This window comes from Pseudorasbora parva, chromosome 16 (assembly GCF_024679245.1).
Source record: "Pseudorasbora parva isolate DD20220531a chromosome 16, ASM2467924v1, whole genome shotgun sequence".
Taxonomy (NCBI): domain Eukaryota; kingdom Metazoa; phylum Chordata; class Actinopteri; order Cypriniformes; family Gobionidae; genus Pseudorasbora; species Pseudorasbora parva.
The window spans coordinates 31181968-31203152 of NC_090187.1; the positions used below are offsets into that span (position 1 = coordinate 31181968).

The following is a 21185-nucleotide window of genomic DNA, read 5'->3' on the forward strand; positions in this document are numbered from 1 at the left end:
GGGGTCTGTTTTCTGTGCACCCTCCTCTCATTAGTATGTGCTGGAACTGCAGTACTCAGCAAGAACTGAAAGATGACAGACCGTGTCTAGATGACAGTTTTCCACTCATTAGAGCAGAACATCTCAACCTTCATAACTCTAAGGTCTATTGTTGAAGGTCACCCTAAACAGGCTGTTATTTTTTCTATTTATGCATTTTTTTTTTGTCTTCAAACCTTTTTAACATAAATTAGAAGTATAAACTACAATAATTGTGATTAACCCATAAACGTTCTTTAGTGACCCAGGACATCATTCACTACCCTCCTCATTAGTTTTTACATCAATATTCTTAGTATTTCTCAATCAATTAATTATAAACAAAATAACGAAAACAAATACCTGTGAATACCTTTTTTATTTTTTTTGTAAAAATGTAAAAGGGTCACTGTGACCCGAGGTGTGTAACAGTATATATTTTTTCTGCACAACAATAATTTAACATTTGATGACTGAATAATTGCAGTTCACATTTATTCCACAAGGTGACAATGTCTGATACTTAATGATGAAGTGATGTTTTACTCAGTCACCGCAGGCAGAAAACAAACGGCTTGAAATGGCTCTCACTGTCACTTGATGGTGGATCTGGTATAGAAGTCGTCAGCGATCAAAATATTGTTTTTGAAGATGTTTAAAATGATAGTTTTGAGAGTATGTTTAAGATCGTGAATATGAGGCCGATGCTGAATGTACTGGGAAATGAGCTCTGATGAGGATGGCTATGATGGGATAAAACTTCTGCCCACACTGAACCCTTCCAAGCTCCATAAGGTAACAAAATATGCTTTATTTTATCCTTAATCTAATATAAGGGGAGTTTTATATTATTGCATCAGGTAGAGAGCCATCCGTGTTAGATATAGATCCGGGTCACTGACCTGAATATGTAATAATGATTGTTGAAACATTCTGGCATTTAAAGGTTAAAGAAAAAGGACGAAATAAGTTCTTTGAATGTAGAATTTGCTGTGTCGGACATTCACTGTAGCTTAAAGGAACACACTGACTTTTGGGGACTTTAGCTTATTCACTGTATCCCCCAGAGTTAGATAAGTCCATACATAACATTATCATCTCCTCAACTCTGTCTGACACACCCAGTGCTAGCTTAGCACACAGACTGGAGCTAAACGGTGATAAACTGGAGCTAAGTGATGAAATAATGCCAACATTTTCCTAATTACATGTTGTGATGTGTCTATACACTGGCCTATGTTACATTGTGTATGAAGAAAATTACGCTTTTCTAGACCGATGTGGCTAGGGACTATACTCAAACGTTGCTGCCAAACCATGGGTGCAGTGGCGCAATGATATCCCGCAGCTCCTGAAAATAGGCTAACTTCCGTCAACATAACTAACCTGACAGCCTGCTTGCACAGAGAGCGTGCTGGGGACTATTTTCAGGCGCTGCGTAATATCATTGTGCTGCTGCACACATGGTACGGCAGATAAGTTCCTGGATTATTACGCAGAAATGAGAGTATAGTTCCTAGCCATGTTGGTCTAGAAAATGGCAAAGTTTCATTTTCGGTCGGTCTTAGTACTGTAACCGTACCAATGTAACTGTACACATCAACATTTAAAAAGGACAATGTTGCCGTTGTTTTGTCACTTATTGAGCAGTAGGCTAGATGAAGCCATTTACCTCCAGTCTTTGTGCTAAGCTAGGCTAGCAGTGGGTGTGTCAGACAGAGTTATGGCACACACAGAGTTGAGAATAGTATGTATGGACTTATCTAAATCTGAGGGATACGGCGAATAAGCTAAAGTCCCCAAAAGTCGGTGTATTCCTTTAGGGTGCGTTCACACTTGTCATGTTTGGTTCGATTAAAACGAACCCTGGTGCGGTTGCTCGGTTAGTACGGTTCATTTGAACATATGTGAACGCTGCCATCCGAACCCTGGTGCGCACCAAACAAGCGGACCGAGACCGCTAAAAAGATGGGTCTCGGTCCGCTTCCAAACGAACTCTGGTGCGGTTCGATTGATATATGAACGCAACACGGACCAAAGACATGTAAACGGACCAAAAACCGGACGTAATGTCACAAGATGCGACGCATAATGCAGCTGATTTGGCGACGCGGAAAGATCGGTGTATCCAAAATGAGTAACTTTAACTTTAGAGGGCAAACGTGGAGCAACGAGGAAGTTCCTAATCAATATTTGGTCTGACGAGCATGTTTCGAAAATGCTAGAAAAAACACACAAAAAGCATACCTGGCTCTTCTCATCAAAGTTCCAGTGTTGCCCATTATTAGCAGGTGCAGACGACAGCGGCCGTCTCTGTTCTGCACAACGGAGGAAATCCTGCTGCTGTTTTGAATGTTTTGAACATTTTATGAGCTCTTCATGAGTTCTCAGCGGGTAAAAATAATGCCACATGTACACGCATAAAATGATCGCGTTTAATCAGCAAACAGCGTTGTTTTGAACATTTCATGAGCTCTTCATGAGTTCTCTGGTAAGAAATAATGCCAAATGTGTTACACGCATAAAATGATCGCGTTTAATCCAGCACACAGCGTTGTTTTGAATGTTTTGAACATTTCATGAGCTCTTCATGAGTTCTCTGGTAAAAAATAATACCATGTACACCCATAAAATGCCCGCGCGTGTAATCCAGCACACAGCATTGTTTTGAATGTTCGGTAAACGAGCTCCTACGTCATATAAGCCGACCAATCAGGTTGTGAGCGTCTCCCTGTGCCTTTGGTTCGGTAACTTTAGGTTCGCTGTTAAAAATGCCTGTGTGAACGCTAAGCGGACCAGGACTATTATGTTTGTTTTTGTTTTTTGGTCCGGACCAAACGAACCAAACGAACCGAACTACAAGTGTGAACGCACCCTTAAACTCACTACTTGCTTTGCTTAGCTAGATTAAAACTTTTTAAAGGGAACATAAAATGGTTCAATATCTCTGGATGAATGGACATAAAAAATTAATTTACAATATATTTTAGATCCGTTGACATTTGTTGGAGGGAAAAATTACAGATTTGTCAATTTAGTTTGCCAAGGTTTTATGCTGCCAAAAAAGTGTCAGAGCTTGTGATTTGCCTCCAGATATGCAAGTTTTCTTGTAGAACTGCCTTGATGACATTTTTAATTATTAAAATATTTGAACATGACATTAATTATTTCAAACGATTTTAAGGTGTCTTGCTTCCCCTAGCTTGTGTAAATGTATTTGGTTTTATATGCTGTTGCAGTGACACATGATCTATTTGCATGCTAATAGTTTTTAGAATCGCACTTTCCTGGACTACATGATGTGGATTTGTATATGTTAATTGTCTCGTTGTGTATATGTGGGCGAACCCTTAATTAATCCCCAGTGTTAAATGAACTCTTTTGCAGCGTTAAGGTCAAGTTTGCTGTAATTTCTTAGCGTTGATTAATCACCGGTAATTGTAAATGTGTGCATTGTGTTTATTTGGAGGTCTCTCTGTTCCTATTAAACAATGCAATACTGTAGTATTGCTGTCTGTTTTAATTAACAACAACTCAGCAGCTTTTGCATCTCGGGAAACTCTTACGACCACGGCGACCCCTTATTCTATCCACAAGTTCCTGGAACTTAAAGATTGTCGTGAATAAATAAATAAAACAAGCATTCCGAATAATCTCTTCTGAGCTGCTTTGAGTTAGGAGGCAGTGGAGGAGGGAAGAGTTCGGGCTGTTCTCCCTTACTCTGCAGTGGCTGCTAAAAAGAATAACTGCGCTCGGAAAAACTGAATTAATCATGATTATTGTGAATACACCTGGCCTCTATGACTCCTTTCTTAAAAGATTTAACCATTTCTACTTACAGAATCAAGATAGGGATGGTTTTCCTGATTAGTTCCACAGTGTCAGCTATAATAATAAGGAAGTTGCTTTTCTTATTTGCTTGCGCAGAGCCGGCAATGTCTTCATGGTGGTTGTTTACGCTTTATTGCCTGCTGATACATAAAATAAATCTGGTTTATTCTTGACAAACTATGTATATTCAGGTCTAGCAACAATTACTGATATTTGACCTTTGTTTTGAATGTTATTGTTAATTGTTGCTTATTTAGTAACTTTGAGTAAACAATGTAATTTATCTTGATATTGGTATTTTTTCAGAAACAATTGGTAAATAATATTAATAAACCTAATTAAACATAATGTTACTCTGGTCAGTACGATTTTTATTAATTTTGTTACTGTTTTTGAAAAAAAAAGTATTTTATTAATACTTTCAAATAGCTGTTTTCTATTTTAATATATTTCAAACATGTATTCCTGGGATGTCGAAGCTAATTTTCAGCACCATTACATTACTCCAGTCTTCAGTGTCACATGATCATTCAGAAATCAGTCTAATATGCTAACTTGTTGCTCCTCAAGAATATTTTCTTATTATTATCAATGTTGAAAACAGTTGCACTGCCTAATATCTTTGTGGAAACCATAACACTTTTTTTATTCCAGGATTCTTAAGCAAAAGTTCAAAAGAATAGCATGTATATTTGAAAAATAACATTATAAATGTCTTTACTGTCAAACAATGCATTCATAGGCCTGCATACATACTATACATACTGTACCTACATACATACATAAATGCATACATACATATGGTAAATGGACTGCATTTATATAGCGCTTTTAACAGACCCTATGATGCTTTACATCTTGCCTCACATTCACTTTTTCACTTTCTCATTCATACACCGACGGCGGTGTCTGCCATGTAAGGCGCCATCCAGCTCGTCGGGAGCAGTTGGGGTTAAGTGTCTTGCTCATGGACACCTCGACACTTGGTCAGGTGGAACCGGGGATCGAACAGCCACCACAGGCCTACATACATACATACATACATACATACATACATACATACATACATGCATACTGTACATAGGCCTACATACATACATACATACTGTACATAGGCCTACATACATACATACATACTGTACATAGGCCTACATAAATACATACATACATACATACACACATACCTACATACATACATACATACATACATACATACTGTACATAGGCCTACATAAATACATACATACATACACACATACCTACATACATACATACTATGCATACTGTAAATAGGCATACATACATACATACATGCATACATACATACATACATACATACATACATACATACATACATACATACATACATACATACATACATACATACATACATACATACATACATACATACTATACATAGGCCTACATACATACATACGTACATACTGTACATACATACATACTGTACATACATACATACATACATACATGCATACTGTACATAGGCCTACATAAATACATACTATACATACTGTACATAGGCCTACATACATACATACATACATACAAACTATACATACTGTACATAGGCCTACATACCTACATACATACATACACACTGTACATAGGCCTACATAAATACATACATACATACATACACACATGCCTACATAAATACATACATACACACATACCTACATACATACATACTGTACATAGGCCTACATAAATACATACATACATACATACTATACATACTGTACATAGGCCTACATAAATACATACATACACACATACCTACATACATACATACTATACATACTGTACATAGGCCTACATAAATACATACATACACACATACCTACATACATACATACTATACATACTGTAAATAGGCCTACATACATACATACTATACATACTGTAAATAGGCCTACATACATACATACATACATACATACTGTACATAGGCCTACATACATACATACGTACATACAAACATATATACATACATACATACATACATACTGTACATAGGCCTACATACATACATACATACATACTGTACATAGGCCTACATACATACATACTGTACATAGGCCTACATACATACATAAATATATCAGGAGCAGAATAAAGTACTTATTTAATGCTCTTTCAGCCAATAGAATGAATTTGAGGAATAGGAATAGATGAATAGGTTTCTGCGAGGGAAAGAATCTTGCACGACTCTGATTGTATGCCACAGGATACCATTTGTCTCATTTTCATGTAAATTCATAAAATATAGGCTTGTCCTACGGAAATAGACTGCACAAAACTGTATCTGATCTCTATTTCCTCTTGACATTAATAATGAGCAAGGTGGTATTAGTCTGGGAAACAGTTGTGAAAGACAGCCATTATGTGGTTAAATAATTAAAACTATCCAAAAGGTGCCACCAGGAAAGAGCGTGAGTGGCAATGCATCTCTGAAGCATGAAAAAATTGCTTTTCTCTGACTTAATTACAGGGTTAGGATTTTCAACCGATGCAAAGAGCTGCTTTTTGTGCCTTATTATGATAATAAATTAGATTTTATGTATTGCATTACTGAGGCATGATAATTTATGGAAATGAAGCTGAAGTAGTGGTTCCTGTTAGCTCTGTTAAGCAGTTTAGTTCTTTGGTGGTGAGCTCTTGCACAAGGCAACAAAAAAAAGTGAAAGAGATAGAGGATGGATCTTTTAGTGTGTGTGGTGTGTCCTTACGCTTGACTGCTGATACCACACCAAGAGCTTTGATGATTCTCACAGTCTTTGCTTAAGCTTACTGTAATCAAGTCAACGTTCGTCTGAACACATGCTCCAGAATCCTCAGTGGCTGAATAAACTTTACACAGCTTGGCACATCTTTGCTTATGGGAGTCTCGATTTAAAACGGCATTGTGCTAAGAGGTCATTATGTCATGTCCAGCTAAATTACCTCCCTCTAACCAGCAGGTGCTTAGGCAGGTTCCAGATAGTGTGTTGACTTATCAAACTGAAATTATGATTTTAAAATATATGGTATAAATTCACGTTCTCTTACAATTATCAACAAACTTGCATTGCTTTTTTTCTTTGCTTCTTTATATCTTTCATCATATGTTCTTTACGTTTTCTATAACATAACTATGCAATAGCTAACATGATATAATATATTTGCATAATTTAGTAATCTTGGTAAATGGTGTTAAAGGGGTAGTTCACCCGAAAATGAAAAACAAATTGTCATTACTCTACTCTACTGAACTTAGCCAACTTGTTCCACACTCTGCTTATTACACAAACAGGAACACACAGCAGCACACAAACAATTTTTAATAAATAAAAGGTTTCCTTTCTGGAGAAGAGCTCAGTCTTTCCGCTCATGTAAACAGCAAATCCGCCATGGTGCAAGCACAACTGGCTTTTAAAGGGAAAGGGAGATGAGACTCTTTATTGCACATTATGGCCAAAACAAACCCATGACTAATTCAGAGACTGGGTACAACCATTTTGGGCCATGTGTCGGGCATGTTGACCATTTTTTTCGTCGTTAAAGTAGCAAACGTGGATTTGGACATGTCCTAAGTGCTCCTGAGCCATGCGCTTCAGACCATGTGCTCAGATCATTAAAATAGGGACTGATATTTTAAAGAATGTTGGTAACCAAACAGTTAAAGGCAACCATTGACTTCCATATTGTAATTTTGTTGTCTGGTTACCAACGTTCTTCAAAACATCTACCTTTGTTTTCAACAGAAGAAAGAAACTCATACAGGTTCACACCAACATGATGGTGAGTAAATAATATTAATAAAAATATTCGGTGAACTAACCCTTTAATTTCTATATTTAAATCTTTCTATCCCCTTATATCATATTAATTTATTGCATACACAAATATGCTGATAACTACCAAAAATAGGTTTATTGGAATAACCCAATTTATCAGTTTACATGCAAATCAATAATATGCAAGTAAGCAGCGATGGATGGATGGATGGATGGATGGATGGATGGATGGATGGATGGATGGATGGATGGATGGATGGATGGATAGATAGATAGATAGATAGATAGATAGATAGATAGATAGATAGATAGATAGATAGATAGATAGATAGATAGATAGATAGATAGATAGATAGATAGATAGATAGATAGATAGATAGATAGATAGATAGATAGATAGATAGATAGATAGATAGATAGCTTGTAACTTAACAAGCAGCATTTTCTAAGTAGCTTCCCTAACAATGGAGAGAGTGTGTGTGTGTGTGTGTGTGTGTGTGTGTTAAACCTGTGAAGGCTGTCAGAGGGTTAAGCAGCGGAGTGAGATGAATGGATAGCGAGCGACAGTCTGAACTTTAACGAGGAGTTAATGGACAGGCTGGCAGAACGGACTGCACCCACAGAAGGGGTCTGATTCCCTCTGAGTCTGACCATGGCTGATTGATGGGCCGTCTCCCCCTGTTTATATTTTCCTGCCTCCCTGTCACATTTATTTCCTTTGTACAGCTCTTTCTGCCAATATGGAACCGAAATATCTGCAGGGGTGACAACGGCAATTTGTCCCAGACATGAGAGCGAAGGGAGAGTTTATGGCGCAGCTGTTTTTCATCAACCTCTGCATCTTCGTGCTCTGATCTGATCTGGGGTCTGGTGGATACACGTATGGGAGTTGAGTTGAGTTAAGCCAGTGTGACTGAATCCCCCCGAGATATGAACTTAGAGAACGATGCTGAGTTTGGGAAAGGCGATTTTCACTCAGAAAGTGGTTCAGAGCAGTTACAAACGACATTGCCATTAAATTACAATGGCTAAAAGTAATATCCTAATGGGGGCATCCATCCTATTTTACAAACACAGGCCAGTCAGAGCATTAGTATAAGTGTAACACTTGCTTGTCTCTGCAGATATGTGTTTGCTGATAAAGAGGTCTGTTTTTTGGGCCATAGCATGCAAAAAAGCTTAACACAGAACATTAAAAATGAAAGCACATATTAGAGTGAATTTTCAACTTTATTCAGTGTGTAATGTTGCTGTTTTGAGCATGAAAATGATTGCAAAGCTACAAAGTCCACTCTAAAAGGAGTGTTTCTGAAATCCTTGGAACGTACATGTCACAATATTCCTTATTTAAATATTTATTGCCCAAGGCATATGCAAAATAAGGGACCAGGCCTGGTGGAGTAGCTTTAGTATTAAAAACATGCGTTTATGATAAAGGGCATGACATTTCTGAAACACGCTCAAAGCCATTGAGCCAACCAATCAGAGCACTCAGAGGGGCTTAGTAGTCTTAGTAGAGAAAAGTAGTCAGAATTGCGAGATGTAAACAATTGTAAGAAAAAAAAGTTGCAAAGATCTTTTAAAAAAATGTTTTATTTTTATTCCATGGTGAAAAAAAGCTTTCATAACTGACAGTCTACTAATACTCTGAGAGTTAGTTGACATGTAGTTGTAAAGTTACTCATGGAATGTCTAAAGTAGACCATCAAATGAAGTATAACAGATTATTTTGTTTTACTAAAGGTCCCGTGGCATGACATTTTTATTTTTTTTCAACATTAATATGAGTTTTTCAACATTAATATGAGTTCCTAGCCTGAATATTGTCCCCAAGTTGTTAGAAATTCTGATCGGTGTAAACCGAGTTCTGGCTGACTTTCTCTGCCTTTGAGAAAATGAGAGCTCAGACGCGCTGATCTTGAATTCTCCTGTTATGATGTCATAAGGTTCCCTCCCCATCCTCTGCTTTGCCCGCCCACAGAATTAGTAGAGAATGAATTCAGTTGATCAGTTGGGATGACAGCAGCACAGACTTTACCATATGGATTTGACAGCATCGCCACAAACAGTGAGTAACAGTGTTCATTAATGCCTGATCTGGGATCAGTGATTTCTGATGTGTAGCTAATCATTCAAGTTCACACAGACTTTCTTTCTAAATCGTTTAATACTGTTAGTCCCGCCGCTGGCTGTCTTGATGCATCAGTGAATCAAGCCAGTGACTAAAACAATCAACTTCACGTCGTTTCTGTTAGTAGCGTGAAACAAATCTGTTATTTAAATGATTAAACTACAGAGAGCGATCAAAGAACACTCTATATAATGTTCAGATCTCTCAATCACACGTATATCTGCAGTGCAGCTGCTCAACAGAAGCTCTTACTGTGTTCATGTCGCTGTCGTGTTTGTTGTTAGTTGTGGTGAAAGCGTTTTGTGAGAGAAATAACGTTGCAAAGTTCACTCGTGTTTATTCAGAGCTCTCAGATACAAACTAAATAAACTTGCACTTTAAAAAAACTCCTTACAATAACACTTCTTCAGCTATCTTTCCCCAGCTCTCCGGCTGCGTCCGAAAACCTAGGCAAAACTCGTTGCCTCACTGCCTCATCAGACAATGACTTTACAGGCAGTGTTATGTGCATGAAGGCACCTCACAAAACTAATTTCGGACAGACTTCTAAGGCAGTATAAGGACGTGTGTCCACCTAAGCTTTTTTTTTTTTTCACGCAGCTGGCTGGCGTTTTCAATGGGAGCGCGTTTTTAGAATGCCTGGAGCGCAACGAGGCGCTGAGCGAGTATTTTACACTCATTCGCTGAGCGCTCTGCGTTTTTTACTGGTCACCAAGAGTTGAAGAATGTTCAACTTTGAGTAAAACGCAGCGCTCTTCACTGTCACGTTTCACCCAGCCGACCAATCACAGTGGAGGGGGGCGGGACAAATACAACACAGACCAACCGCCACACTGGTCAACAGTGTCGTCAACAGATGAAAATATGCGATTAACAATAACAAAATTATTTAAAATAAGAGCCAGAGCAAATACTTTACATTGTATCTGCAAGTTTATATAGAATCAATACAGAAACAAACTACCTGTGAAATTAGTAATACTTCCGCAGATTTTCCGTATCATAACAAGCAAAGAGTCTCAACTGGGAAAAAAACGCTGCCTGCCAAAACGCTTTCAAGCGCTCACAGCGAGGCGTTTTCAGCAGAGCGCCTAGCGTTTTCAGCTGGCTAAAAACACTTTGATGGACACACGGCCTAACAGTTCATTGATCTACAGCAAAATAAAGAGCTTTGCTGAGAACTAAACACGTATTTAATTACTACAGTAGTGATTTCTCGATAGAAATGACATTGTGTTGCCGCATCTTCTGAAGATTGAGACTCTAACACTCTCCATTCAAGTAATTCCATTTTTATCACGGTTTTAATATAATATGTAACATGTCGGTAAAAAACGTACATTTACACACAAACTGACCCGCAAACAACTTCTAGACACCATCTTTTTTTCCCAGCTCAACTTTTACTGAATGGAAAGCACAGGATTGTGGGATATCAAAGGCAGCGAGGGATACATGTGTGCTGCCTTCCAAAAATCGATCAGATGAAGGTCTCTCAGGTGACAGGAAGTGAAGCAAACATTAGATTCGGAAGCAGCTTGATGCCTTCCTGCCTTCAAATGTGTCCTCCGAAGGCAGCATTTTCCAGGTTTCGGACGCAGCCTCCGTCTCTCTCTGGACTGGCAGTGCTGCTCGCGCCTGACTAAACCACGCCCCCTCCGCCACATAATCTCATTTCAAATGCAAAGATGTCAGCCAATCACAACAGTGGGTGTTTTCACTGAAGTCTCACAGCAGACACGCCCCTTGAAACAGCATTCAAGCCAGAGGGCGGTAATATCAGTATTTTTTGATGTGAAAAACATACTAACAATATAAGTACACCTCAGGAAACATTCTAAAAAAAGTTTTTTTTTTGTAAATCCATTCCATGGGACCTTTAATAATTAGTTTGAAAGCAATATTGTTTTTTTTTTCAATTGATGCTGTTAGTGCCCATGTTTTACACTTAAAAATGCACAATGCATTATTTACCCACAGTGTGTGGCTGTGTCCAACGTGTGAGGCAGCATTAGTTTCTCCTCACACAGATCCAAGCCGTGAGCACAAACCAGGAATAAAAGGATCAGAATTTATGTACGAAGAGGCCAGAATGGCCCTCCTGCAGCAAAGAAGCTGTTTGCAGCTCTCCCCTGTTCTCTATTAGAAGGTAACGAAGAGAAAAGCCCCTCTGGCCTCCGCCCCCTCGCAGTGATACAGGAGCATAAATATGCACCGCACCCCGGGCCGTCTCCAGGCCTGACACATCATGAAAGGGTGTAAGGAGTAAAAAAGTATATAAAAGGTGTCTCAAGGAGAGGCATTTCTTACATTTTAGATTGGGTGAAGAATAACTTTTCTTTTTTGGCTGAAGGTTTAAGGCTTCTTCTCTACAATGCCCTAACTCTGGTGAAGTGAGCTTTTGTGTATTTGTGAGCAGTTGCTATTGTGCGATTGTGGATTGTGTTTTTTTGTCTACAGTCCAGCTGTCAGGCACATTAGCAGCATTGAGGCCTGAATGAACTGCTAAACATAAACTAAATGTTTACATTTTTACTTTTTTTAATCATGTTTAATCATGTCATGTCATTTTTGTTAATTTTAGTTTTATTATGACTAAAATGACAACAGAAATCAGCAAAAACACATTTTATATATGATTTGACATGTTTTTAGAAAGAAATATCTGGTAAGTATATGATTGTTTCATATCATATTCTTTCTAGATTTCCCCTAAAAGCATTGTACATTACTCATTGTTAATATCTTGCAATGTCACATTTTCCTTATCATATTTGTCAATAGTATGTTTTAATTAAAGCATTCAGTTATTGCAGGATTTTTTTGTCAACTAAATCGCTTTAATCTAAAATATTAATTTAGAGTATATCCACTGACTGAGATTCACCCAAAAATATAAAAAGATTCTGTCATGATTTACTCTCTTGAATGTTTGGTGTAACTAATTACATGCATGCCATTTATTTTGTATAAAAACTATTTAAAAATATATTACAGCCACAAATTACAGGTTTGAAACAACATGATGGTAAGTAAATGATGACGGATCATTTTTGGTTGAACTATCCTTTCAATATTTCAAGAATTTAAAACATTTGCATCTTCTCTGATGTCAGTTACCAGTAATGGGAAAAACATTAAAGTAAACAAATAAAATATTTAATTTTCTTTTTTAAGTAAGTGTTGTGCAGTTTTTGAAGTATTTTAATTTAACATTTTTATGATTTAACTAAATTCACAAGCTCCCTGCAGTTTCCTTACAAATTCCTAGAGATTTGCGAACCCCGATTAAAGAAACTATTGAATTATTGGGATGATGTGCCTTTTCCATCTCATCTTTGGGCCTGTTTACACCTGGTCCCTAAGTGCATTTTTACTGATCAGATATATGTTATGTTAAAGCTCTTCCCTTTGCCAATGGCCACATAAATGTGTCTCAGCGAAACTAATATAAATGAGTTCTTCGATTCCTGCTCTATATCACGCCAACGGAAGCAACAGATATGAGCTGCAAATTATTTATCATCAGCTAATTTCAAGATCAAACACTGCAATCAGCATTAGAACTGGTAAGATCATTCTGAGTCCAAAATCTCCCCATTTACCCTCATTCCCTTTTGCCAAAATTAGTGCACTAATATATTTCACTTGAGGGAGAGAATGAAAACGAGTGTGTTTTCAGTCTAGGGGCGATTTTTACAGCCTTAGTCTCACTACTTTTTAATGACGATGATTATATGTCGAGCTTGAGGATGCGACAGTGAACTTTCAGTTTAATTTACAGCAGCTGCATGTCGGCTTGCTGAAGAGAGAGGCTACAAATCTGCAGCGGGCATTATCTGTGGTGATGCATGTTGAAGTAGCGCTGTCATATGTGACTAGCAGGAACCAGTAGGCTATAATACACTCTCACACGTTTATATGCGTTCATATGGCTTCAGCAACCAGATGCATTTACACTTTTTCAGTCAGTTTTGTCTGGAATGCATCTCAAACCACCTACTGAAGTGATTTCAATTGTAGCATTTACACTTGGTATTTTCACAATGAGATTGAGAAAACCCTTTGTCTTTAAAGACATCTTCTATTTACAAGCATTTTCTTTAGTGATTTTCTTGATGAGATTAGCGCTGCACAAATACAATTTCAAAGCATTGCATGGTTTTCCAGCATGTCTCTTAGACAGTTGCTGTCACAGACATTGTTACTGTAGCCAAAAAAAATCACTGTTCATACAGCAAGAGACCCATGATGCACTGGGTTAAACTTATGCTGTCTGAAATAGCATACTGTCTGAGTAGGTACTACATTTGAATTTAAATTGACTGTGCGAATGTTCATTTTTGTATATAGTATGAATATGTAGTCTGGCTATCACCAGACCAAGCTCGATTTAAGATTGAACATTGGTCTGGGGAGTCTGCTCTGTGTTTTCTAGCACAAGAGGCTTGATATAGATGATTATTCAAATGACTGTACGCAATTTGATAATCCTTCAACCAATCAGACCACAAGAGGCGTGATCAACGGGCAACGACCCATTGCTTCTCTGTCTGTCATCGTGTTAAACCCGCCAATAGCACGCCAGGTGGATAAGCCAGTCTGTGATTATTGGTTTTCGCAAAAGCGTAACAGAAGCTGTAGAAATTAATGTACAGGTTTCCAGACTGAATTGCAGGGCAAAATCAAATCGCCGGCAGATTAGGCTGGGTTTACCTAGTCTAATGAATATGGGCAGTGTGAATGAAATTCGGATGCACTACATCCACCATGTTGTTACAGTCATGTGACCCAGTATACGTTGCATTCTTTCACTTCCATTCATAAATCCCCTCCTGTGGCCTCAAGGGATAGAAAAGTGTCCAACAAAGTGGCACTTCAGAATTTCAGCAGAAGTAGTAGGTCATCCAGGGACTTTTCGTCTACTTTTCATTTTTCAAATCTGATTTTTCCACGTACTATATAGAGAAGTATACGATTTCAGACCAGATTTTACTGTCTTACAGACTAAAACAGATGAAGAAGGTCAGACCCAGATTCTCCTCAAGACTTCCCAGCTAATGCCTGGCTCACACTACAGGAGTTTAAGGCCGATTTTTTTCCCGATTTCCCCCTCCCGAGACTCTGAGAATTTTTTTTTTTTTCCAGGACTCGATCGGTTCCGATGTTAGCGCAGATTATCTGGTAATGTGAGGCGTTCACAGATCAAATCTCGCACCTCCCGATCTGCTCTCATGTAAATCGGGCTCGCCCCGATCATATCAAACATGTTTGATATTTATCGGGATGAGCAAGATTGTAATAACGTCAGTACTGTCACAATAGCCAATAGGAAACAAGTCTACGACGAGACGGACATTTCGAAATGGCAACAACGAGTTGAGTTGCCCTAGTTTGCTGTAACGTTAGCTCTGAGATTAGAGAGAGAGAGAGAGAGAGAGAGAGAGAGAGAGAGAGAGAGAGAGAGAGAGAGAGAGAGAGAATTTCAGCATTTCTTGTTTTTCATTTGACAGCACAAATCTACACTGTGCTGTGCTAACAGTGACGATCGCTTTTGAACTAGGCAGCGGTAAACATTCTAGCACACTAGTGTGACATAGCGTTCGTGCAGGGTTCGCCTAAAATACTCAGAAATAAGAAAACAATAAATGACAGTCGTCTGAACGCTCCTTCACTTTATTCTCGGCCACACGCGTAATAACTAGCCTGAAAAACCTGCTACACTCCAGTACAATAGGTGTGCATGCACTACCTCTATACGGCAAGCCCCGAGGGGAAAAATACATTGCAAACACACACACACACACACACACACAACGAGCGCCAGAACAACAGGATCAAATAAGGTCAATAAAATTACCTCCATTTTTCGCTGAAGAGCTGACAATCCAAGCTGAGCCTGTCTCCCCAACCATTTTCTAACCCACACTGGTTTATTCTTACACTTTTGTTTTTTTTTTTCACAACAAAGGATCATTATTGATATACAGCAATCATGTTACAGTAGTAGGCTGATCCATTTTGTTTTCACGCTTATGATCTGCTGTGTAGATCACGTGACACACTTCCTCTGGCACGATAATCTTAATATTTTGTAGTGTGTGATGCTCCTCGATTTTCGTGAGCATGTTTAAGATTTGAGTTAAGAAAATCTGCAAAGATTCTCCTGAAGTGTGTACAGCAACCAGATTTTACAATCTGATAGGATTTTAAAACTCCTGTAGTGTAAGCCAGGCATAACAGTGAACATTCTCAGAACTTTGGCTAACGTTCTGGCAAGGTTCTCTCAAAGTTCCGAACAAATCTTTTCCAGTAATGCCTATAGAATATTGGCGTTGATAGTGTTATCAAAGTTTGTGGCATTTAGTAATGTTCTTAAAATGTTAGCACAGAAATGTTATTTACATTCATTTTGTTCATCTTAATTTTTTTTAAATATTACTTCTAGTTTCTGAACGTTCAAAGAACTGAACTAAATGCTAAAGTAACGTTCCTATGTGTTTGAAGAATGGAATATACCCAAGAAAAATACATGTTTAAAACATTTCATAAACTGGACGATTTGAACATTCTGAGAACATTGAGAAATAACATTTGTATAGCTTAATAAGAACCTTGGCAAAATGCTTTTAGAACACTTTTTTTTTTAGATGGGATGCTAGCAAATCACTTTTCTCTACAAACAAGAAGCTACAAAACTTTGACCAAAAGGACGAGGACTTTGTGGTATCCTTCGAAGTTGTTGTTATAATTTTTGAAAACACCTACATCAGCTGAAGCTTTGATAACATGTTAAAAGTCTTTGACAGCTTATTTGTGGTCATTAGCACGTATCGTTATAGATAACATATTAATTTGCATAATGTGTTTATAATGACACGCTAATGACACTGAGACGAGGCTAATTGAGTGAAGCACTGTGTATTAGAAAAACAACATTGTTTATGAAAGAGTTTTCTAACAATGCATATGAATAAGTGTCTAGGCCACACCCCCATTTGTAAACGTTCAGGCTGTCGGATTAATTTAGAGGGTCTGAGAAATGGATTCAAGAATTGAAATATCCATTGGTTTTGTGTCGATATGAATCGCCAGTTCTTCCAAGGTGTATAGAGTGAAAAGAAATAGAGGGTTGTCAAAGCAGACAACACCAAAAAAGAAAGAAAAAAAAGGAAATAGCTTCTACTTACTTTATGTGGGTTTGCATGTGTTTATGTGTGATTTAAAAAAAAAAATTTAGCTAGTTTTTTTAATGAAGACAAGAAAATGACACACTATTCAGATTACTTTTTTCAATTGCAGAAGATTTTTTCCTGAAGAGTTTTTTATTATCATATACTAGATAATGGCACACTATTTTAATATTTGTACTTGGCGTACAAAGCTGCTGCCTTATCCAGTGGCATAAAGCTTTTGACTGCATTTGCAGCCTTTGTGACACTCCAGGCCAAAAAAAAATCTCCAATGAGTATACCCACTCTCCAACAAATAACAGCTGATTTTACAGGAGAATTACAAACTATCCACTCGCGCATCTGAGTCAGGATGTAAGGTATTTGTACCCAGAGCAGCGTGATGGTAATCTCACGCTAGCTTGTTTCTGAGAGCATGTCCTCATGAATCAGAGAACATTTCCCTGAGATGTGTTGTGATAGAGTGTTGATAAGCTAGAATGGCTTTGTGAAAGGTGCTTTTTGCTGTCGGAAGAGAATATAAGGGGGCACAATTGAGCAAAAAAAAGCTTACTTTTTTTAAGACTGCATACTTTTTTATCTTACAGAAAGTAGTACATGGGTAAAATTGTGACTGTGCCTGTTTTACAAATCTTAATTATGTATTTTTTTCTTTCTTTTATTCTTAAATATAAACCTACAAAAACATGTTATTTCAAAAATAAGAATTATATACAGTACAGAGTGACTCATAAAATGAGCTGTGACTTTATTCCACATCCATTTCTGTTTTTGCTTTAGTGAGCAACTCCAATGTTTTTGAATCCCTTAGGACACGAAAAACATCTTTGTTGGTTGTGTGAATGTTTGTGTTCATTTGGGAAAAGTAGCCGAGTCAGCAAGACTTTTCAGAAAAAATAATATTCCCCTCCTATGTTTTGAAAAAGTCTCTTTGGGTTTCCTGAAAGCATTAAAGCTTGAGAACTTGGCATTTCATTTGGTGTGTTTGTCTTTTGTTTAGCCTGTAAATTTGTGACTTAGTTCCACATTTCAGCACTACTGCAACCAGTTTTATCCGATCGTACATACGCACATGCTTTGTTGTTCTGGGGGTCATGGCTGAGATATCTTCGGACGGTTATTCAATTGCAAAATGGCTCATTACTCTTAGAGGTATCGTTGCAGGTCATTTATCCCTCCTACATGTTTCAGGTGCTCTTCTTGCTCCATTTCTTCTTATTTCACTTTCAGCTGACCTTCCTGATAACCTGTCACCACTATGTAGTGCTTGGGGTCATGTTGTTTAAAAGTTAACTAGCCTAACTCTTCCCACTGGCAATATTTAAAAAATGCTGGAAAAGTGGGCAGAGCCCGGCGGAGACTACCTGAGCACGGGGCTGAGCGGGGGTGGGGGGTGCACCTGAGACCCGCAGTGATGGATACATTGACAGCTGTCAGACTCGCAAAAATGGAGAATGACTGGAGTGATGCCAGTTGTTTTGTAACAGATTTGCCTTTAGAAGTAGAGGACTTTTCTCCCCCACCTTCACCTGAAGTGGAGGAGGGTGAATTATCAGCAGGCACAGGGCCGCTGGCTCAAACTGCGGTAACTCCCGATACGAAGGATGTGGTGAGCTTGCACCAGGGTCGTCGTAGTGAGCCGTTGGAAGAGGCGGCTAGGACGCGAATATTGATATGCATTGATAAGTTAATTTTCATTTAATCCGTTGGCATGGCTGGTGTAACGGAACCCCAACCTACTATTAAAAAGCAAAAAACACCTCTGCAGGTACTGTAACTAATCTATGCACAAAGATAATACGACTTTTTGTCCCCTTTTTGTTTTAAGCCTTGATGAAGAGAGCGCAAGCAGCTGCAAGAAGGACAGTGATGCACACGTAAAGGAGTGATTGATTGTTCGTGGCGCTGTGTCCAAAAAAATACTTCACAATTATTTTGTTATTTTTATTTAAGCTTATTAGCATTAGGCTATACAGAAATATCTGATTTATGCACTGTTACTTATTGTTACTTACTACAACAGTCATTGTTTTTGTGTTTTCTTTTCCCAATGACATTTGAGTTCAAGATTTTTATGTTGTTTTTTGTGGCAGACTAAAGACTAATGACAGACTATTGATCTTTCAATAAAAATATGTTTGGTTCAGGTTTGAAAATCATTATTTTTATTATAGGTTACGCAGTCTAATATCATAGAAGCCCCCCATCCCGTCACCACAGATTTTTTTAATAAATACCTATAGTATTTGGATTAAATCTATATTCATTTGAGTTGAATCGAGAATCAAAAATCAAAGCGTAAATTGAAAACGAATCGATTTGAGAGCCTGTGAATCGAAATCGAATCCAACTGGAACATCTAAATCCATACCTAGCCCGATTTTTGACCATATGTTGAGGGGATTGGCCCCTGTAATAAGTGGACATATAAACTGAAAGACATTTAGAAATCTTTGCGTTTTGGTCAACTTCAAAAGCATGACCCATTCTAAAAGTTGCATATGTTAAGTGTATGTAATGTTCTTGTGTGCCCCACAGGTTCGCTGTGTTGAGAGACCCGGCAGACTGGTTGATCGTGAACCCGTTCAAAGGCAATGTTACCACCAGGGCCATACTGGACCGCGAGTCTCCACATGTTCACCACAACCAGTACACTGCTCTCTTCATTGCCACAGATAACGGTAGGACATTTTTTGCATGGGTCATTTTATTAATGTGTATTTTTACATAAAGTGTGGTTTTATATTTCTACATTCACTTACTTTTCAAACACACTGAAACATACACTACTGATGCATTGACAGCAATAAAACCCTATTGTGATGATCTGAGTGCATGGCGCAGGTGCACTTATATCTGCACTTTTACTAGTTTAACGTCAGGTGCATGGTCCAAAAGGGATGTGCCCAGTCTCTTAAGGAGTCATGGATGTGTTTTGGGTGTAACATGCAATAAACCAATCAGAGTCTCATCTCCCTTTCCCTTTAAAAGCCAGTTGCACTTGCACCATCGCAGGTTTACTATTTACATGGCGGAATTTGCGAGCAGGAAGACTGAACGCTTCTCCAGAGAGGAAACCTTTTATTTTTAATATTTAAAAATGTTTGTGTGCTGCTGCGCATCCCTGTGTGTGTAAAAAGCAGAGTGTACACATTTTGTGCACCCGCCTATAGGCACATATTACTAACGCATCCTTTAAATGACACAAAATACTGTGATATTGACTTTAGAGCAGGTTTTTGTTGGTCAGTGGTGCAGCTGCCGACAATGCACCTAAACACACCTGGTTTTCAGACCAGCATGCCCATGGGTGAACAGATGGCCATGAGACGTGCTATTTAAATAACATGGCACTGGACGTGAAAATGATAACTGCATCTGGCTGAAACTAGCAAAAAACACCTGCATTGCACCTGGCATCGCATTGTGCCGGGTGCATGATATGGCCCTTGGACATACAAATGTGTACAAATACTTATTTATCAGTATTATAACCATGGCATTAATATTTGATTGTATTGTATTCGATTGTCATATCAATAGCGATGTTTCTGCAAATTTAACTTTGCACAAAACGTTTGCAAATAAAGCACCATTTCCATCCAGTGAGCCGAAGAGAACAAAATCATCACATCCTGGTAAACTGCAACTAAATATCACAAAGAAAAATGGAAGATGCTGCTGAGAAGAAGCAGCCACTGTATATAATAATTCTTCGTATATAATAAATTACTTAATAAACATGTTATTCTGCTTTCGGAGGTGAATGTCTGCTGTTAGGGAATGGTAACAGCAGACGTTCTCTTAAGACTACACACATTTTGTATCCAATATTTATCATGTAATATTAATTTTGTTTGCGTTGGGACACAAAAGGCATTATCTACGTATGCTGTGACTGACAATAAAACCATAACGAGGCAAAAACACAACATAAATTCACAAAAGTAATACAAATATATTGTAATCCATATCTTTATGCGGGTCCCCGCATAAAAGTGGCTAAAACGGGTGGATTTATAAAATGCACGGGCAGGGATACGAACGGATTATTAACTCTGTCCAGGCGGTTAGTATCATGAATTACTGGTTACCGGTCTCGAGTCCTCTGAGGAACCTCGGAGGCATAAGGACGAGAGCTCAACAGATCTGGATTTGGCGTTGAGTTGTGTTTACGTTTTATTATGTGAGTGTGCGTGGCAGATGTCCATGAGG

The 21185-nt window shown here is 38.2% G+C and overlaps 1 protein-coding gene across 1 annotated transcript in view; it reads left to right on the top strand.

Moving 5' to 3' along the window:
* The window catches only part of cdh13 (cadherin 13, H-cadherin (heart)), a 486341-nt gene that overhangs the window by 419245 nt on the left and 45911 nt on the right, over nt 1-21185 (top strand). Inside the window, exon 11 of the mRNA XM_067420253.1 lies at nt 19509-19651. Within this exon, the coding sequence (XP_067276354.1) occupies nt 19509-19651 (143 nt within the window). The remainder of the gene's footprint in view (nt 1-19508; nt 19652-21185) is intronic.